The 19,791-nt window shown below is 38.0% G+C and overlaps 1 protein-coding gene across 2 annotated transcripts; it reads right to left on the bottom strand.

Annotated features, from left to right (window-relative positions):
• Nucleotides 1-224: 224 nt before the first annotated feature.
• Nucleotides 225-19,383, bottom strand: LOC108086942 (ral guanine nucleotide dissociation stimulator-like 1). 2 transcript variants are annotated; one of them, XM_017184053.1, is made up of 7 exons: nt 19,045-19,383; nt 15,757-16,121; nt 3,902-4,003; nt 3,171-3,554; nt 2,596-3,108; nt 2,359-2,511; nt 225-2,293 (listed from the first exon to the last, which is right to left on the bottom strand). In XM_017184053.1, the coding sequence occupies exons 2-7, from the start codon at nt 15,781-15,783 to the stop codon at nt 1,148-1,150; spliced, it is 2,325 nt and encodes a 774-aa protein (XP_017039542.1). In that variant the 5' UTR covers nt 15,784-16,121; nt 19,045-19,383; the 3' UTR covers nt 225-1,147. The 2 variants fall into 2 exon arrangements, with proteins under 2 accessions (XP_017039542.1, XP_017039541.1); XM_017184052.2 differs by lacking the exons at nt 15,757-16,121; nt 19,045-19,383 and adding exons at nt 7,736-8,281; nt 12,923-13,680.
• Nucleotides 19,384-19,791: the final 408 nt, after the last annotated feature.

Here is a 19,791-nt window from a genome sequence, read left to right as displayed (position 1 = left end):
TTGGGATATCCGCAGTCCCATCAGAAAATCCTTAAAAATTGACATTGTATTTCGTTCTGTTTAGGTAGGAAACCAAAAATATTATTTTGGTGGGAAATATTATCCATAAGAATAAAAAAAATAAAATTAAAAAAATAAATTTCAAACAGATATTTCTTAAATAAATTATTATTGAGGTACTTACTTTGAACAAATCCTTTTCAGTAATGTTAAAAGACAATTTATTATGCTTTCTTTTGGTACAATTTATTTTGCAGAAGAACACAAATTATCGCTTTTCATTTATATATGTACATTATTACTCTGTTTTTCTTCTATTGTTTACTTCTCTTTGCATTTATATAACTATCATATTTAATATGTATAAATCGAAGTGGTTCCTTAGTGTATAATTGTTTCATTCTCTTATTAATTTTCAATGTAGATAACTTACAAAATCTGAAATACAATTTCTTTACACGCTAAAGTTATTGATAAACATTATTTGTTGTTGTGCACTCCATTTGGAAACAGTTACAAATAGTACTTATTTTTAATTTTGTATTTATAATACACGTACAGTGGGTAAAAACATCTATACAAATATGCTTAGTTGTTTTGTGTTCGAAAGTCCTCAGTTGAAAGTAAAGACAACGAGGATCCTTAAACCAAAGTAATATCTGTTTCAAGATCCCAAATTATTGTACCACACGTAGAATATCAATTGTTGTATATATAAATATATACGTAAATATATATGGTTGTGTTTATGTAAATATCAGCAAATATTCCAGTAGAGTCTCTATATAATATATATGTTTTGGGTTGGATTTTCAATGGACTTATACAACGAGCTCTAGGCTTGGGAAAAATCAGAGATTACAAAAGTTTTGCTAAGTGCTAATTGACAGGTTTGAATCTAAAGATATTCATCGAAATAATCGGTAATCGAACTAATCGAAATCATTGCTTCTATGATTCTTTCACTTTTCAATAAATAACTTAAACGTACTACGAACCTAAATAGAAATTGGTTTATCCAGTTTTGTCATGGGCGAGTCAAGCTCTAGCTATGTACAATTCCCCCCAAAAAAGTAATCCTTCTTCACTTTTACTCCTCGCCCTCGTATCCCAGACACCACAATTGGGACAGGGGCACGGCTGTGGACTAGCTGCCAGCCACGCCCTCTTCCTTCCTCGGTCTCAGGATAAAGTTGAGGTTGTAGTTCGTATTGACCGCATAGTAGACATTCGCATTCTTCGGCATTACCAGTTCTTTGTCGGGTAAAACCTGCGCCAGGGTAAACCTATCCGGATCATCTTCCAGTCCCAACTTTAGCATAGCATTTCGGATCACCTGCGGCGTTCGCTCATTATTTCCGAGCATAATGCTCTTGTAAAGTACAATGCCATCGAGTTCTATGTTGTCCGTTTCATAAGTCACGCGGATGATATAGAAATCGGGAGCCGATTGGGGAGTTCCACTTGTTGGTTGCACCAGCTGAGCATTTATGTGCGGAGATCCACCATTTGAAGTGCCATTACCATGAGATTTAAGACCATTTCCCATGGACTGGGAATGCGTCAGCTTGCCGGATTGCCGCCCACCAGAATTACTGGAGTCCAAGGACAGATTGGATACACTACTCGAGGCGGACATCAAAGAGGCGTGCTGATGGTGGGCATCCCGATCCAGGGAGTTGTGCCTTGAGCTGGTGCTACTGTTCAGTTCACAATAGAACTGCGATCCCGCCCCACTGCTCGAATTGGAGTGTATGGAGTCAGTCTTCCGATGGCCCATTATGGAAGCCGTCGACGAGGCGGTCGTATTCGTTAGCGAGGTGTTGGTGCTGACCACCGATTTCCGGGGAGCCGGCGGCGGAGGTTCCAGTCGGCAACTCAGCTCGAATGCCTCCCTCTCATCAAAAACGGGCATCGAGTTGAACCAGTGATCAAAGAGGGCATCCGCTTGGAGATTATACGTATTTGCCGCTCCCTGAAGCAATTTGATTTGCGCCAAAACCTCGAATTCCTTGCGCTTCTTGTCGAAGTTAATAAGCTTATTTTCGGTGAGGTAATCAGGGTTGGCCGTGTGGATCATGGTAAGATCGGTGAGGAAGGTACCCAGATAGGGTATCGTTCCGTGGGATGTCTGAGTGCCTAGATTTAAGATGAGCTTCTGCAGATGCCGATCGCTTTGATCGCTGCTAGGATCTGGATTCTTGGCCGTTCCCTCACGTTTCAGTACTTCGCGAAGAGTGGAAGCATTATTGTCCTCCGAGCAAATCCTCGCCAGCTCCGTGAAGACTTCCATCTATTAGGAATAAATATTAAAATAATTTATAACCCCTTTTAATTGAATATATTATTAGAACTTACCCTTTCTTTAGGCAGCACTTCCCAGATTTTGGAGAGGCGGTATATGGAATTGGAATTCAGGGCCGAAATAATGGCCTTGAGTGAACTAAAGTTTTTGAGCATGCGCAGCTCTTGGGCAATGTCAATCCAACGTGAAATGTTCAGAGCGCGCTCCTAATAAATCAATTAAAAATTAAATTAATAATAGAAAAAATTCTTTAAAAAATCCTATGAAAAAAGGGTTTTTAATTAACCCACCTGCGGTTTCAGCCTATCGATCAGGATACTGGACACCACTCGAAAGAGCACCGCATTGAATTGGTTGATGGTGGCCACCACAGTCTCCGATCCTCCGCTATCCCTTCGTGCCCACGTGTGTCCAAGGCACTGATGGGGAATCAATCGCTTAAACAACTCCGTGTCCATGCGGGTCAGCTGCTCGGCAAAATGACGGACAGGCACGTGTGGAAATCGGAAGGCTTGCAGGAAGTGAGTTGGTCCACGATAGATGGGTCCATGGCCCATTGGCGAGAGATACAGGCCATTGAACTGATCCGTGAGGTCGTACGAAGAGCCATAGTGCGTGGGAATCATGAACTGCTGCATCTGTTGCGAACCAGCTGCTGAAAGCCACGAGAGACCATTGCTCTCTGAGCCACCATTTCCACCGCCATTTCCATAGACCGACTGTCGGATGAGTCGCTCCAGACGATTCAACACCTTGATGTGCAGATCGGATCGTTTCAGTCGCTTGGTGGCAAAGGCTAGAATCTGCATAAAATATAATTAATTATTAATTAAATTTGTACATATTTCCATATATTTTTTCTTACCTGCTGCAGGTTATCTTCTTGCCAATCCTCCGGGAATCCATCCAGCCAGACGTGCAGCGCCGAGACTAGAGTTTTCTTGTGCTGCTCGTGGATGGAGGCATGGGGATCGTAGGCGGGATCCATGTCCTGGCCATTCTGCTGCGCCTGCTCCAACTCCTCCAGATGCTTGTCGTGCAGCGCATCGTAGCGCTGCGTCAGCAAACTGAGCACTTGTTTGGGTGTGGAGAAGGTGCGATACGTGGACAGGAACACGTTAATGAAGGTGGACTCCAGCTCCCCATCGTCGGTGGCCAGAGCCTCCACCAATCGGGCCAAGGTAGCCGCCTTCACAAAGCGAACTCTCACTGTCTCCCACTCCAGATGGGAAATCTCATCATCTGAGTCCTGCATAAAAGAAAGGTCAGAAAAGGAATTAGGTTTATATTTAATAAGAAAATTAAGAGCAACGAATTAAACATATTTTAGGATACATATTTAAACTAGAATATTTAAATACAGTTACCAGTTTCTAATTGCTTGTTACATTCTAAATGTACAATATTTAATAAAATTAATTAAGCTCTTCTACAAATCATTTATTGTCTTAACAACTGTAAACAAGTTAAACAATTTTCAAGACAACTAAAATCGTTCTGAGCTAAGTTTAATAACTAGTAGCCACAATCTAGGTGTTAAGAAAAAGTTTCCATCTAAAGATGTTATCCTTGTAATTGATTTTGGGGATTACTTACATTGCTCGCCGTGGGCGTTGGTCGGTGGTATCGCACTTTCTTCAGGTAAACGGTGAAAATTGCATTCTTCTCGTGCTCTTCGCCCCAAAGGCGCCACGTGGGCTGTAAAATAATGAAAACGGAAAGTGGATTAGTTTTAGTTGATTGCCTGTTTTACATTTTGTAACTTCAGGAAGCTAGCTTTCGCCTAAACTTTATGTGGAAAATTGTGCTGGTATGCTAAAACTATTTTCTTATATTTTATAAAACAGGTAAGATACGAATTCATAATTTCTGTGTTGAATAGGAATAAAATTATGTTTGCCTATCATAAATTATTCCAAACGAAACCCCAGTGTGCAAAAATAAATTTTTATTTATAGTTCAAAACTTTTCGTTAATATTCAATAAAAAAAATTGATTTATTTATGCTGCTTAAGCAAAATTTAAAATCTGTGTCAAAGTCAAAGATCACGGCCAATATAATAGCAATCGAATTTATCATAAGTCTAAACTTAGACACAATTTCCGACGTATTTTTAATTTTTTCCCCTTAATGCGAGTTCAACAAATTTTAAATATTTCCAATATAAACATTATGTCTTTAGATTTTGCCAATTGTTTTGAATCAGAAAATTGTTTGTTTTTGTGAAAAATCCGGTTGTCTGGCATTTCCATTTCCGTTTCGTGTGGCATCTTTGGCAATGTTACGGCCCAAACAACATTTGTTCATGTCTAGTCGTGGTATTTTAATTGATACATAAATTCTTTGCTAATTTGTTGCTTGGAGCAAAACTAAATGTGTTTCTAAAGAGATGAAAATGAAAATGTTGCCGAAATTGCCCAGCCTAATTGGAAGTGAAAAGCGAAATTAAAATAACATGAGAGATTGTGAAATTTCAGATTTTAGTCCTAAATTGCTTATTAAAACTTGTTGACTTTCGTCATGTCTTTTCCGTACAAAGAGCTCCGTTACAAACGCATTTATTTAAGTATTTATACCACTTATTTCCCAAGGCCCTAGGCACCCGGAAAATGCCTAACATATTTTCGCTTAATCAACGGCGAAGCATTAAAATTCTAATTGGAAATTCATGCAACAAACAAAGGCAGCGATTTACAAAATACCTATTGTGTTTATGTAAAAACTATGTAAATACCACACACAGACGGGCCCACATAAATGGGTGCACAAGTATTTAAATTGAAATTTACTCGCAGCAATGCCAAAAGCGTGAAAAAGCATTAAACGAGAAGTGAATGAATAAACGGGCAACAACAGCAACCACAAGGGGAAAGGCACGCAAACTCGGAGAGTGTTGGAGTGTTGGCGCCCCCCAATAATAAACAGCAACAAAAGTTACAACAAAGCTGTGGATTAACAGAAGTCACTATAAAAAGATTTCCCCCGCACAGCGAAAAAAAGTTCCTTCATTTCGGATGAAAAATTAATATTAAAAAAAAATAAATAAATACAAGAGCTTGTTCTTAAAACTTCTAAAAAGTATTTTTGCTTAACATTTTTTTTACTTTACTTTTTTTAAGTTTCACAAAATTATCATTTTCAAAAATCGATACAACATTATATTTTTATATAATATAGGTATACATATATAGTTTTTTTTTACTTTTCCAGAACATTATATTATATATTTTCCATCAAAATAAGTTAATAATAAAAGGATAAATGATTTCCCTGTGTAGATACAGGAACAATAGAAACAACATCATGCTGACCCCAAATGAGAATCCCAAACGGAATGCAAAAACATAAACATGATTTGATGGGGGGTAGGAGGGGGTAAAAAAAAGGGGGAGGGGGTCTGCCACACGAAAATTCACACACACGTACATGAGGAGGGGTCATCCATCCCAGACTGACAGACACGAACTTCATGTTGATCCAATTAATTGCCCGCATGCGCTTTGATTACACCAACAAAAGCGAACCAATTTGAGCAAATGTTTAGTTCACTTCGCCAGCATTTCGTAAATTTTCACTGAAGTACTTTAATATTTCGTAAAAACATGGAAACTACAAAACGAGCCACCATTTTTCCCCAGGGCGTGTTAAGTGGCAGGCAAGAGGGCGATTTGTTGTTATTTTGGGTAATTGTGCATAAATTTTTGTTTGCTCGGAGATGGATCTGGAAACAGCTGAAACACTTCCAAATGGCCTTGCAAAAATAGAAGACAAGATGTGGCAATGTAAGGGCATACCGAATGGGGTAATCTTGCGATCCATTTGCACTTAAAAAAATAAGCCTGCGATTAGTGAGTCCCCCGCTAAACGGAATTCAATAACAACAGCTGGGCAAACGATGTTCCTGCTAAAAAATCCCAAAACATAAGAAACAAAATTGCAATTGTTTTCATCTAATTGTTGTATGCTTGAGCTTAATTGCCGCTTTCTGTTTTATTTTTCGGCTGGCTGATTTACACACACTTCCCCTTCCCAAATTCATTAGGCGAATATATATATAAATGTATGTGCATATATGTCAGTACATATACAATGTGAAGGCAGCATTTAATCAATTCCGATTCACGATCATCGGCACGGCAGCGAATTTCCTTAGCGGCATCTGCCAAAAACTTTTGCCGCTGTTCTTGATTCGCATTGTGGAATATTCACATATATAGCGTATACGTATTTATTTAATTTATTTGTTATTTATTTGGCAGTTTTTTTTCTGTGTTTTGGATGCCTTATACGCGCTGCTGTTTTCATTCGGTTTCGCTGTTTAATTAATGACGCATTATGGCAGCTCAGTTCAATTCCCCATTTGCGTCAAAAAGTGAAGAAAATACTAGTACTGATACTTTAAAATGATTTAAAGGAATGAATTCTGTAGTAAATCATGTTTAAGTAGACACTGATTTATTGGCTGCAAGCCGGAATTTTGATCGGTAAACTCATCATTGAGTCACTTAACAATTGACAGAGATTTCAGTTAAAAACTCTCTTTGTAGAAAATCAAATGAGATTGTTACTTATTTTAGGAAATAAGATTAAATGATTTCGCGGAGACCATTTCATTCATTCACTTCCGACTGTGAATCCCTCTGTTCTATTATTATCACTAGGTTAAAGTTCTCAACGAATCAAGTGATATGTTTGGCTATCAGACAATTATTTAGCATTGTACAAGTTTCACTATGTAGTACTTACTATGTATAATGGTACTAACTTATACTACATATATAGGTATCAAGTTTGAATTATTTTTGTGTTGTAAAAAGAAACGTTTATTTCGAATAAAAATAAATGTTAGAAGTATTTACTAGTGCGGAGTCAGCCATGAACAGATAAATTGCCTAAGCAATTGAGCTTTAATTGATTGTCTATCCCCTTCCTCCACGTCTTAAATTCTTGCATGCAACTGAAGCAATTAATTAGTGCCAATTAGACAACCAATTGGGTAAACATAATTAAGCCGGATGTGACTCAGGTATCTGTAACTCGACAAGTGTCTCACATTAGGTGAAGTCACACAAAAGCTTAAAAGTCGTGGGAAATGGAAAAAGCAGACAAAAATTACAAGTTTTCTGTTTATAAAGATGCTTTTATGTAATTAAATTTTTACGCAAAGGAAACCTAAATAGAAAATAATGCGAAACCTTTGTATATAGTATTGGGGTAGAGTAAAGAGCAATAATTAATTTATAAAACAGAAAGAAATATCTATTAATATATAGAAGTATTACTAAATATTATAAATTTAATTATTCGTATTTAGTGCTTATTAAATTAGTTCAAATACGTAACCTTGGGAATGCATTAGTCTTAATAATATATTTTTAAAATTGAAAATTTGAACTGATGACAACATGCTTAATAGTTCCTCAATTTACCTTCGTGTAGGTATAGTTTTTGGCGTGCAGGTCTTTGGTTTTCTTGGAGAGATTCCTCAAGGTGGCTCCCGTGCAGGCACAAAGGTACTTCAAGCTGGCCACCACCTTGCGTTCCGCATTGAGAACCGCTGACGAGACATCCAGATCATCGTAGGAGTGATAGGAGCTATTCCTTCGAGGTTTCGCCGATGCAGAGCGGGATCTTCGCTGCTGCTGGGGTTCCTGGTGCTGCTGGCACATATAAGCTGGAGGGTTCGGCGTCGAGGACTTTTTCCTTTGCCTTGGACAAGTGTGATGGTGGTACTGCCTCTTCGAATCCTTCGGATCCTGCTGCTGGTGATAGGCGCAGGATTGGCTGGTGGTGTTGTTGTTCCCCTGCCGAAAGGCACTGCTGAAGTCCGTGTTGTCGAGCGGAGGCATTAGGGCGCGGTTATATCCTGTCAGGTCCTGCAACTGATAGGCGCAGGTGTGACTCTTGATCAGAGCGGGCTTCTGCTGGTGCTTTTGGCTATGCGGGCATTTGCAGTTGGCGCGACTTGTGAAATTCTGCAAGTTTTTTCAGGGGAGGAAGGGGGTTTATTTACACACTTATAGTTTTTTTTTTTTTTGGAGGGGGTGTTCAACTCTGAAGAGGTTGCTTTGTACTTGATCTTGGGTTTCGGGCTGCGGTTCATTGATTGACTGCGACCCTCAACCCATTTGAGCTGTCTTCTCCGTTCGTTCACAGAGCCCCTGACCTTGGCTACGATTTGACTCCCAAAAAAACATACACACGAGCACTAACCACTCGCATTGTTCAGCTGTATTTGATGTTTATGAGCTCCCAAAAAAAAAAAAAAAAAAAAAAATATATACCTAAAAATAGAAAAAAAAGCAACAAATATACAAACAAAAAGTGACAAGCGACTTGTACTTCAAGTGGCGCTCACTATTTACTCATCCATTTTTGGCTAAATGGGAAGCGCCAACCCCTTGAAACCCCCGATTCACATTTCCCCAAAATGCCCGGGGGCAAATTTACGGGCAATCTTTGTTTAACAATTCCTCGATATTGTTTTAGCAGCGCCGTTCATCCCGGCCTATAATCGTAAACAACATCCCAAGTATGATCATTCGGGCCCCCCATTTCGAGATGTGTTCAACTTTTACCAGGAAGTTATTGCGAACAACTAGTTTGTTGTTGTTGATTTTGGGCCTTAGTCTTCCACGCCTATTGACAGCTGCGCACAGGTTTTCGCCAAGGAAAAATACTCTAACAAAGGAAAGCAACAGGAAAAGTTTTTTATACAAACAAACTTCGAACATGAAGATCCTCGTCAAGATTAAAACTAAATTCTCAAACTTAACTCAATGTAATACTAATAAATAAAAACCCTAATTGAATACAAAAAATTACATTTTCAAAAAGAGGAAAATATATAAAATGGTGTGCACAAATTCTTAATCTTTTAAATTCATTTTATAAAAAAAAAACCAAATCAATTATTATTTAATTTCCTTTAAAACCTTTCTGTAAGGATTTGTATAAGAGTATTTCCCATTCGTTGAAGCCAACTCTACAATATTTTGCCTAGATAAATATTTTCATGTCTCTGGTGTGGAAACTGCGTTGCGCTTTCCTTTTTCCCGTCAGTTTTATGGCATTTACCTCGTCGGAGATGAACTGGCCCAGCCCATTTCATGTTGAGTTTAGCCATAAATTCAGGCCAACTCCGACAATTTTGCAGTTTTGCTCAATTACAGCCTGGCCCGGCTCCATTACCAATTACATAACTTGTTTTTGGCCAAATTCGTGCGAAGAGAAATGTCATTTGGTCGGTGGGTCTTTGAGACAGTTAATCTCGGCTAAGAAAAACACATTATTTGAGGAGAGGTCAGCCGTGTTGGTCATGCGTGAGAAAAGGAGAAAAAGGTCGGGTCCAGAGGTCTCGGTTCTGGAACGTGCCTCGCGTGGCCAAGTGTATCAAATTGTATATGAGATGCCTGGAAATTAAACTACCAATGCATCGAAACCCCAAACAATCAAATACGCATCACGAAAATTAAATCAGGCACAATCAAATAAACCACAAACGAAGTCCGTCGATAATTGAGCACGTTCGACTGGCATGCGTCATTCTTGGGGGATATCTAGGATTTTATTCCCGAGGCGAAGCCATAAACTTGATGCAATCGGAACAAAGCTCCTAATTCGAGCATGAATTATTCGTAGATTGCGAGTAGAAATTCATTAGATCCGTTTGCTCTGTGCAGCGAAGCATTTTCAAATGGAAATGTACATTTCAATTATTTTCCTGAAGGTCGAAGTAAACCATTTAAAGATGGAAAACAAATATTTGTATTTATTTTTGCTAACTATAAATATTAATAAAAGGCAATGATGATTCCGATTCCGAGTAAATCTGATTCAAAATGTATTTTTACTCTCAAAACTGAATAACAATTGAAGAATTCCTTGGAAATATCAAAATATTATAGCAATATTCCAAAAACAAAGTTTCAATTAATTATTTATTTATTTTTTAGATCAACGTTTGCATAGCCATGTTTACTCTAAAGATTGCATATGTTAATTATCATTAAATATTACTTAAAGCGATAAGAAAATATGCTTGCTTGTTCCACAAATGAAACAAAGCTTCTCCAAGTCGAACTTTGAGACCAGAACTGATTAGAAAAAGTCCTTCAAGCTTGAAGACCCAACAACCCAGACCCATTTGCGCATATGTACACATTTGTAATTGAATTGTTTGAGATGCCTTCGTCTAATCAATATGCACATATATTGCACTCGGTTCGTACCAAGCCCCAGAACCTGAGCACACTCATTTCATTCACGATTATTATTACAACGAATGCCAAACGAAAACGAGACCAAGACCGAGAGAAACAGAACACGACTCTGGGAGGAAACAACATTTGCATACGACTGAGTTTTACCTTTTCGAATCGAGTGATTCATCAGAAAATACCCAGACCAAGAAAAAACAGCGTCAGAAATTTAGCTCATTAAACGATGAAATATTATAGTATTATAATGGCAGACGGGCAATTATCAAACATTTTCGTGTTTGTGTATACAAGCGCCTCAATTATAAAGAAATAACATCCAAGTATGATGGGGCGGCTAATTGGGGCGGCCCACATCATCTGTCTATATATAGAGCAGGTGACCTTTCCTCCAGAAAATCGCGTGGGTGGTGTTTGCTTTTTTCTGCCGAGGGGTTCACTCAATTACAGATCTTGGCAAAAATAGCCAGAGACCAAAACAAAGCAGAGTCGAACAACAACATCAAAGCGGATGGCCATTGGGTTTGCAGTTTGCATTTGGGGTTGATTTTTCAACAAACAGGGATACAGCCAGAGTCAAAATAATGGAACATCGAAAAAAACAATATATCTAGAGCAACTAATGAAATATTTTACAAAAATATGATTTATAAATCAGACATTTGAATGCTTAAAACATTTTTCGAGGATTTGTAAGCAATAGATAAATGATCCGAATTCAACCAGAATTGCGCCTATCTTGTAAAATATTAGAAAACATTTTTTTTGACCGCAATTGTAGACACGAATATCTATTTTTGAATCGGCGAACCCTGGCACGAGTTTGTGAATTGCAGCAACAGAGGCGGCGGCAAAAAAACAGCGCAAAATAAAATTGAAAACGCCAAAGAAAAAAGAGACTGAAACTAAACACCACTCTCCCCTTCGTCATCTCTGAATGACTGACTGACTAAATGACTCTGACTGACTGTCAGTTACATGTGACTGCATCCGACGCACTCAGCTTGACAACATTGTTGCTCCCCCCGGTGCACACGAAAAAAATGTAGGACATTTTATGAAATGTTTAAAATGCCATATAAATTCTTAAAAAAAATCTAACAAATATACATACGTTTTTAAACACTTTTTGGCTTACAAATGGTTAACTTTCTAAAAGGAAAAGGTCAGTTTTGTTTAAGAGATCCATTTCCCATACGCTCAAAGAAATCTATTATAATTATTTTTAAAGAAGTACCAATCACTCGATTTTGCCTAATACACAACCACTGCCACATCCTGTTTTTATATATTTAATTATAGTAAAATACCGATAATGCCTTTCCAATTTAGCCAACATGTTTCTTTTTGTGTACCTTTCCATCTCTACTATTTACCTTCTGTCCCGCTCTTTCGGCTATTATCAAACCACATCCGTCGGGCAGCAGAGATGATGTACAAACAATACGAAAACATATCAACTTGAACTAAAGCTTGAGCCACTGAGCATAGTTCGCCACGTAAATTATTTTTATGCATTCTCCACCGTTCTCCACCGAGAAGAGGAAGAGGCGGAGCTTTTGTTTTGCATACAATGGGAGCTGATAAATGTTTGCAGGGGCTCTCCACATAAATGGATGATAAAGAAACGAAAACAAAACGGAAACTGCAGCTTAAATAATATGTAGCCCGTTCTCAAATGAATCATTTTTGTAAACACTTTTATAACTTCATCTGTTCCAAAATAATTTGTGGCCTGCCATATTTGAAATTCATGGAAATATTAAAACTGGAAACCTTCATTATTCATCGTTTAAGTATACCCTTTGTACGCAACGAAAGTGTAGAAAATTTCATGCATTTTTAATATAAGAAAAATAACAGAGCTTTTCCAGGTCGGTCTTTCTCATGTAATTCATTTATAAATGTCATTTCCTTTATCGACTCCTAGTCCTTTTCCCAGACGCGTTTTATTTTTGGACTCCACTAAGGCGTAAATTTTCCATGCCACTGCCTTTTACTCATAATCGCTGTTGACATTTATTTGTGATTCGATACCAAGACACTACAGTAATCCCCCCTCGAAGACATTACCTGATCAAGTACAAAGCAAACTGTTTTCAGAGCTCAACATTTTTGGGCCAAAAAAAAGGGTACGCCATTGTATATATTGTTTGATTTAGGGGCGCGGGTCAAAAGTGATGATAAAAATATATCACATTTAACAACCATACCCTTACAATGGTTTCACTACAATCTTATCATAACTTTTTATCTCAAAATCAAAAAATCACATTTAATATTGTTAAAAACTCTTAGACGTTTCGTTTGAGTGACCACTGTAAGGGTAACTTGAGAACCAATAGATCTTAAGTGCCCCTTTTTTATCTGCTCTGATGGATTACGGTGTTTTTTTACCATTTGAGATTGGCTTTTGTTCCTTGCGAAATGTTGCTGAGATTTCCAATGAGGTATAAGCTATCCGTTATCCTCCTTCTCTTCTGTTTTTCTTTAATTGACACGTCTCCTTTAATGGCTTCTGCTGTTTTTCTCCTTCACCCAAGTGCAGTTCAATGGATGGTGGGGGTGGTGGGTGGTGTATAAGTAAAGGCAAGTAAAATCGATATTCCTGCTGCTCTTTTTTCTGAGCTTCTGTGTGGTAGACCGCTATACCGTTGTTCAGCTTCCTGGGAACGATGAGTCAACGGGACACACAGAAACACACCCAGGAGCAATAGAGGTGGGGGGTGGTATTTGTTCACTGGTTAGTGGTAAGTGGTGAATCCTTGGTCCGCGTAAAAGGGTTCGTTGCACTACGTCTATACGTCTGCTTGGCAATCTCCTTTTGCTCTCGTGCTTTAGCACGCCTTCTCTACTATTTATTTATTTTCACTTTTATCTCTTTTGCTGCTTTCGTTTATTGTTGCATTCGCACACACGTTAACACCGATTTTCGGGATACCGCTTGCATTTTCATTCGCCTGGCTGAAAATCTCAACATGAGATATCCATGTTATTACAAAAACATTATACAAAATTCACATTCGGAGGTTTCTCCAATTGGAAATGGGGGGCGAGGCGCAGGGCGTAAAACGCGCGCGAGACACACACACAAATCTCTCGGCAGAGAGACACGCGACACAACCGCCGCCAACAACAGTCGAAAACGAACTCTGCCCGCTCAGAACAAACGACGCCTGAAAACCCCATCGTTCATTCTGGCGCCCTCTCTCACTCTCTCTGTCTGGGGGGATTCACTCTCTTCCAATTAGAACACAAGCAGTTGAGAGGGTTGCTCGCCGGATGTAACTGTAGCATCCCCGTGATGTGTTCTCTAAGTTGAACACTCTCTCGCGCTCTCTCAGGTATTCCAGTTTTGGACCGTGGGAACTTTTAACACCCACTATTAATGTTATGCCCAATGAAAAGGTATTTTGGTTTTATCTTAACGTTTGTAACACGAATGTAAGGATTATATCATATAGATAGATAGATATAGCTTATAAGGAACTTAAATAATAATTCATTAATTTCAAAAACCATTAATTCATAATGAATTTTTTATAAATTATAAAGTTTTTAACATAATTGACTTAACATAGTTAAGCCTCACCAATTGGGAAGCTCTTTTAACTACAAGGTATTTAATAGTCGGAGACCTTAGTATTATTATTCTAACTTGATCCGACCTTTCCCGCTCTGTTTATGTTTTTCTGATGAGCAATTGCCTGGGTTGTTTATTTCTCATCAGAACTCTCTCACCACTCTCCCTCGGTAACAACGAGTATTTATTTTAGTATTTTTTGGGGCAACTTCATACTGACCCCCACAATAGCATTTGTTGTAATTATCTTCACTCATTTATCAACGGAATTTATGAGCCTCTTAAAACTTTAAGACTCGCAGTGTTTTCTTTTAAAAATTTTGATTAATGCCGTAGGAAAAATTTAAATAATTTATCTACTTGCTTTGTTTGACTTTTTGGGCTATCATTTGACCACCCGGCCAAACATGTGAACTGGAATGACATAATTATGGAAATGGAAATACCTGAATGTGTTGTGGTATTTGGCAACGACTGAAGAAAGTTGACGGGGAAATCAATAAGGAGAAATATTAATAAAACGTGCATTTACGTAAGCACCAATCAAACGATGTCTTTTGTTTTGTTTGTTTGACTGTAGACATTGGATAAACATTGTCCCCCGAAGCACGTCAATTGATCAATTAGCGAGTGCAACAAGTTTCAAGACAAAGGGAGCTGATATCTGTTATGCACTTGAGGATGCTGATAACGATAATTGCATAAGGCTAAGAGATCAAGTAAAGGTGGCTTTCATTTAGGTATTTAAAGATTTAATTAAATATTTTTGTGATCAAAAGCTGCAATTACTTCTTGGTGCGTGCTGCTTAGAATGTAGCTCTCTGTAATTGCCGATGGTGGCAATGTTAATAATATCTCGTATCTATCGGATACGGGCATTTTGGATAGGAAAAAACCACAGCTAGCGGATACGCACACTTTAACGTACAAATGTAACACGTTTAATTATTTATTTCATTGAGGGTTGTGCAATTCGACAAGCGGATGTATTTGCAAGATACGCGGACAAACTTAAGCCCGTATTGAAAGTTTTCAAAAAGTTTGGAGAAAAACTAAAAAAAAATGTACACAAATTTTTAAAAGCGAGAAGACCTTATGCCTTTGACCGATCAATAAAAACTAGAAATTTAAAATGATGACACAAATATAAATTTAAAAAAATTTTAAATTTTAAGCATGATTTAGAAATGTGTCATAGGAATTGCCAAATACTGTTTACTGTTTAATCAGAACAAAAGCTCAACCTAAATTATGGGTCTCGTATTTATGTAGTTTATTTTGAGTGACAAACTCCCAAGCAAAATACAGAATATTAGAATATAGAGAATATAATAAACATTTATAAAAATATAATACCATAAATTTATCTTAGTTATCTGATGAGTCAGATTTGCTATATTTAATCCATTCAATCAAAATATAATATTAAGGCCATAATTTTTCGATTCACGCCGATTTGGTCTACCAAATATTTGACCAAATAATTAGCAGTCTTGCGCAAAAGCTTCCACACAAAGTTCGGCGCTCGGCGAGATACTTTCAAAATGACTTTCTATGCATTTCCCTGTTACTTTCTACGCTTACTATATAGTATATAGTATATAGGACAGTACATGTACTGCAGAGAGATAATGGGTTAGCTACTCACCAGACTATCGGCCACATTTTGACTCATTATTTTCCGCCGCGTTGACGATGGCCAGATGCTGCAATTACTTCAAGGTGCGTGCTGCTCAAAATCTGGTGCGATGCAATTGCCGATGGTTGCGATGAAGATAATGATGATGATGACTGGTATCTGTCGGATACGGGCATTTTGGCTTGGCACAGCTAACGACGAACAAAGACTCGAGCACAGACACTTTTGCGGACACGTGTAACGCGTTTACTTATTTATTGCTCTTTGGGTTGTGCAATTCACTTGGACAAGCGGATGTATCTGCAAGATACGCGACCAAACTTGCAATCGTATCGACACAAATTTCAAGTTTTCTTTTCCATTTCGTTAGCCAACTGCAAGAAAGCGACAAAACATTCGGGTGAAAACCATTTCAGCTCAATGGAAAGTACGACAGTGGCAGCAGCAGCCCGTAAATGAAACGGTCAATAAAAAAAAATGAACCAAAACCGAACGCACACACATTGTTGGCATTCCAGAGGCTTAGAAGCCAAGACCGCGGAGACCAAGCGCCAGCAACCGCCCAGCAACAACTAACGCGCTCAAAACGAATGCGGTTTGAACGTGGCGCGCAACTGATTTACGATATTCGCCACACATGCACAGTGGGATCGCTAGCTCAAATAGCGGTGAAGCAAATTGTATTACTTTTAAAAGCCTAACTAAAAATCCTATTCAAAAGAAATGATATTCAAATTAAGATTAAACTATGCCTATTGTTATTATTGGTCTGTTCTGTTGGTTTTTCTCTAAAAACTTTATTAAGATAGTTCATTATCTTATCTCATTGCCTCAAGATTCCTGTCACTTCTAAATTTTTTTTTTATTTTTTGGATGCTCTAGAATTCTACTAAGACTCTACGATTACAAAAATGTACTGCCTAGAAACAAATTCAAATAATGATTACTCTGGGAAAAGTACTCCACACCCCACAGTGCCAATCCCCATCGCAACGAAGTTGACAGCACCTAATGATGGATTTCTTTTTTACGACTCGTAATCGCAGTTACCCCTTTTTTCTGGGGGGGAAGAGTGTGGCAAAAGATAGCGGCTCGTCTCGAAATATTTAGCTAACGCAGAACAAAAGCATTAATGAAAGTTTTTTCAGTATAGCCGTTGTTTTTGCTAGATTATGCTTTTCTACCTGTTCGCACTCGATCGCGGCATGCTATGTGTTCTGAATAGCTGGCTCACGGACACACATGAAAAAATGCGGAAAATGTTTGGTCAGACAATACCTGGGCAAAGAAAACAAAACAAAACAAATGAAGAACAGGTAGACGAATATCGTCAACGTTTTAGGGCTTGCCAAAGGCACGGGGAGAATTGGAGAAAGATTGAGAATCTGGGAGAGAATTCAATTTAGAGAGTGCAACCGATCAGATGTTTTTGGTTTCTTGGAGTTTAGGTGAAAAAAGGCAAAATAATATTCTACTGAATATCGTAAGTTAAGTTGGACCCGAATTTGTTTACAAAATCTTCTAAAATATCAGGTGCCAGAGAACATTTTATAACTTTAAAATAAAATGTCATTATTCTTAAGCATTAAGTGTATTTGGGACGCACATTAATATGCTCAATTAAAAACTGAATATAACTTTGTTAAAAGAGAGCAAGAGATTCACATTTCGGTGTCATTAGGGGCAAGTCTGTTTGGTCAAACCCAAACAAAACTTGAACAATCATCAACCTTGATTACCTTGAGCTGTGAGTGACCCTTCTCAAAGCCCCATAACAACAATAAGAAGATGAGATGCACAGAAAGAAATAATTTTTGCTCAGTTACTTATCTAAAAAAAAGTATATAATATTAAAAAGGTTATGTAGTCACTTTTTTTAAAGCGAATAAATTTGGGATCAGAAATTCATTAAAAGCACGGATCAATAACAATGTCATTTTTTTCTGTGCAGTTTTATCCGAAGCTGAGCTCTTAATTATAAGTTGCGGATCCCACTTTATAGCCGTTCCTATGCCCGCCGATCTCCCCTTAGTTAGTTCTTAAAACTATAAGACATCAGCAATTCATTAGCAATTTAAATTTAAAACAAAAATTAAAACAAGCCGCCCGACGTCAGCGTTTCGCTCTTGCTCTCTCTCCCTTCCAATTTTTCTGTTCTGTCAGCTCGGCGAGCTTTTTGCGAAATTGGTGCCTGTTTTTTATTTTTTCGTCTCGCTTTTTTTGTTTCTTACACCTCCACACAGCTGAGCTTGAATCCATAAACGATATAAAATTATTTATATATGTTCCAGTCTCAGTAATATATGGGCTACTTGTGTTTGTTGTTGTTGCCGGGCGTTATTGACAAATGGAAATTCTGAATTGGTTGATTTCTGTTTTCGTTGCCATACATTTTTTGGCCTGGCTTAAACTAAATGAACTCTCTCCCACTCTCTTTCTTTCTGCTTCTCTGTTCCTCTCATTTGCTCTCCCTCTCACTCATTTGCGATTGCAATCATGATCTCACTCTGTTGTAGTTCTCAGTGTTGTTTCTTTACGATATCAAATTGCTTTATTAGCCAAAAAAAGGCGAAAACGTAGACGAGTTAAGCCTTTTTAATTTGTAGATTTTTTTCCTATTTTTGTTCAATTCTATTTCTGTGATTTCTTCTTTGTCACTTAACACTCGTTTCGAACGTGTTTTTCGGCGGTAACACGCAAGCAGTTCTATAAAATGGTAGCTTTTGATATCAATTTATCTTCAGATGATTTTGTCATGTTGCTAAACTTTATTATGTCGCTGGGGTAGTGGTAAATTCCACTATAAAACCATGATTTCTGATTTCATTCTTGTTCCGACAATTACTTTATTTGGTTATTAGGCATATATCCTTTTCCGGACATTTGAGCCAATTTTACACTTTATACTAATTGTAACTTCCATTGATTTTTCCCTGTCAACTTCACAATTTTCTAGTTATATTTTATATTTTTTTTTTTGCTTGCTATCTCTTGGGCCAACAACTCAAAAAACACGTTGCAATTGGCAACTGGTTTACAGCTATGCAACGGCAAACACACACACTCGCGGCAATACATTTATGTACACACACATTTGCAAGCGTCTAGGTAGACACAAACACAAAAGCAAACAAATGTTGCAGGTGTGTAAATGCCAATTTTTCACTGTATATACATTCGTATTTTTTGTTTAATTTTTACATTTATATTTTCGAGTAATTCGAGCCATTATTGTAATTATAATTATTCGATCAGGTATTTTCGATTAGCAAAAAAGGCAGGGATTTCATTGTATACCTTTTAGATTTTCATGCTGCTTGATCATTTTTGTTGTTACCACTTTTGTGCACTTTTTTCACACACAAACTCGAAACTGAAAATGCCATTAATGATACGATGTTGTTGTTGTTGTTGTTGTCTTGAGCACTGGAAATTTTCGTTACGCTTTGGCAGACATTACGAGCCACGCTCCGCATCCGCGACCCCCTATCCGCATCCGCAATCCGCCAGCGATATGATGGCTATATCTCTATTTTGTTGTTGCTCGCGGCTTTTGGGACAACTGGGATCGGAACTCGGACTCGTCTATCTTTGGTTACACGTACTTTGCGACTGAGGTGAGCCCAACTGGCGGAGCACACGCCGAACTCAAAACTGAAGCTGGTCCCGTGTCTTCTTGGCCTGGCCAAGAGCCTCTCTCCGCTCGCAGTTAACAAAGACGAGGGAGAGAGAGCGAGCAGCTGCAGCACGGAGACAGATATCGTGAAACTGAGCCGATCGCGGCAGCTCAGATTTTTTGACCAAACGATCTACCTGGGTGAACAGCACCTGAGAGCAATGGTAAAATGATTTGGTGAATATCGTAAACGGTATTAGAACGATAGAAAAGGTTTTTTTAGATTAACTTTTTTATAATATTGTCGGATCTACTATAAGTCTCTACATTCTCCTCTGGTTTATGATTAACCTGTAATAAAATAATTAAATATTTTTTCCAAGCATTCAATTTTATATAATAGATAGTAAAATCACCTATAAATGCTC

This window comes from Drosophila ficusphila, unplaced genomic scaffold (assembly GCF_018152265.1).
Source record: "Drosophila ficusphila isolate 14025-0441.05 unplaced genomic scaffold, ASM1815226v1 contig_286, whole genome shotgun sequence".
NCBI lineage: Eukaryota > Metazoa > Arthropoda > Insecta > Diptera > Drosophilidae > Drosophila > Drosophila ficusphila.
Note: the sequence above shows the minus strand (reverse complement) of the source record. Positions and strands in the feature narration are given on the sequence as shown.

Excerpts from the sequence above, each read along its gene's own strand:
- LOC108086942 (XM_017184052.2), bottom strand. Across the intron at positions 4,004-7,735 it reads AAAACTATACCTACACGAAG|CCCACGTGGCGCCTTTGGGG; the intron begins GTAAATTGAGGA and ends ATTATTTTACAG. Across the intron at positions 2,512-2,595 it reads TCGATAGGCTGAAACCGCAG|GAGCGCGCTCTGAACATTTC; the intron begins GTGGGTTAATTA and ends TTGATTTATTAG.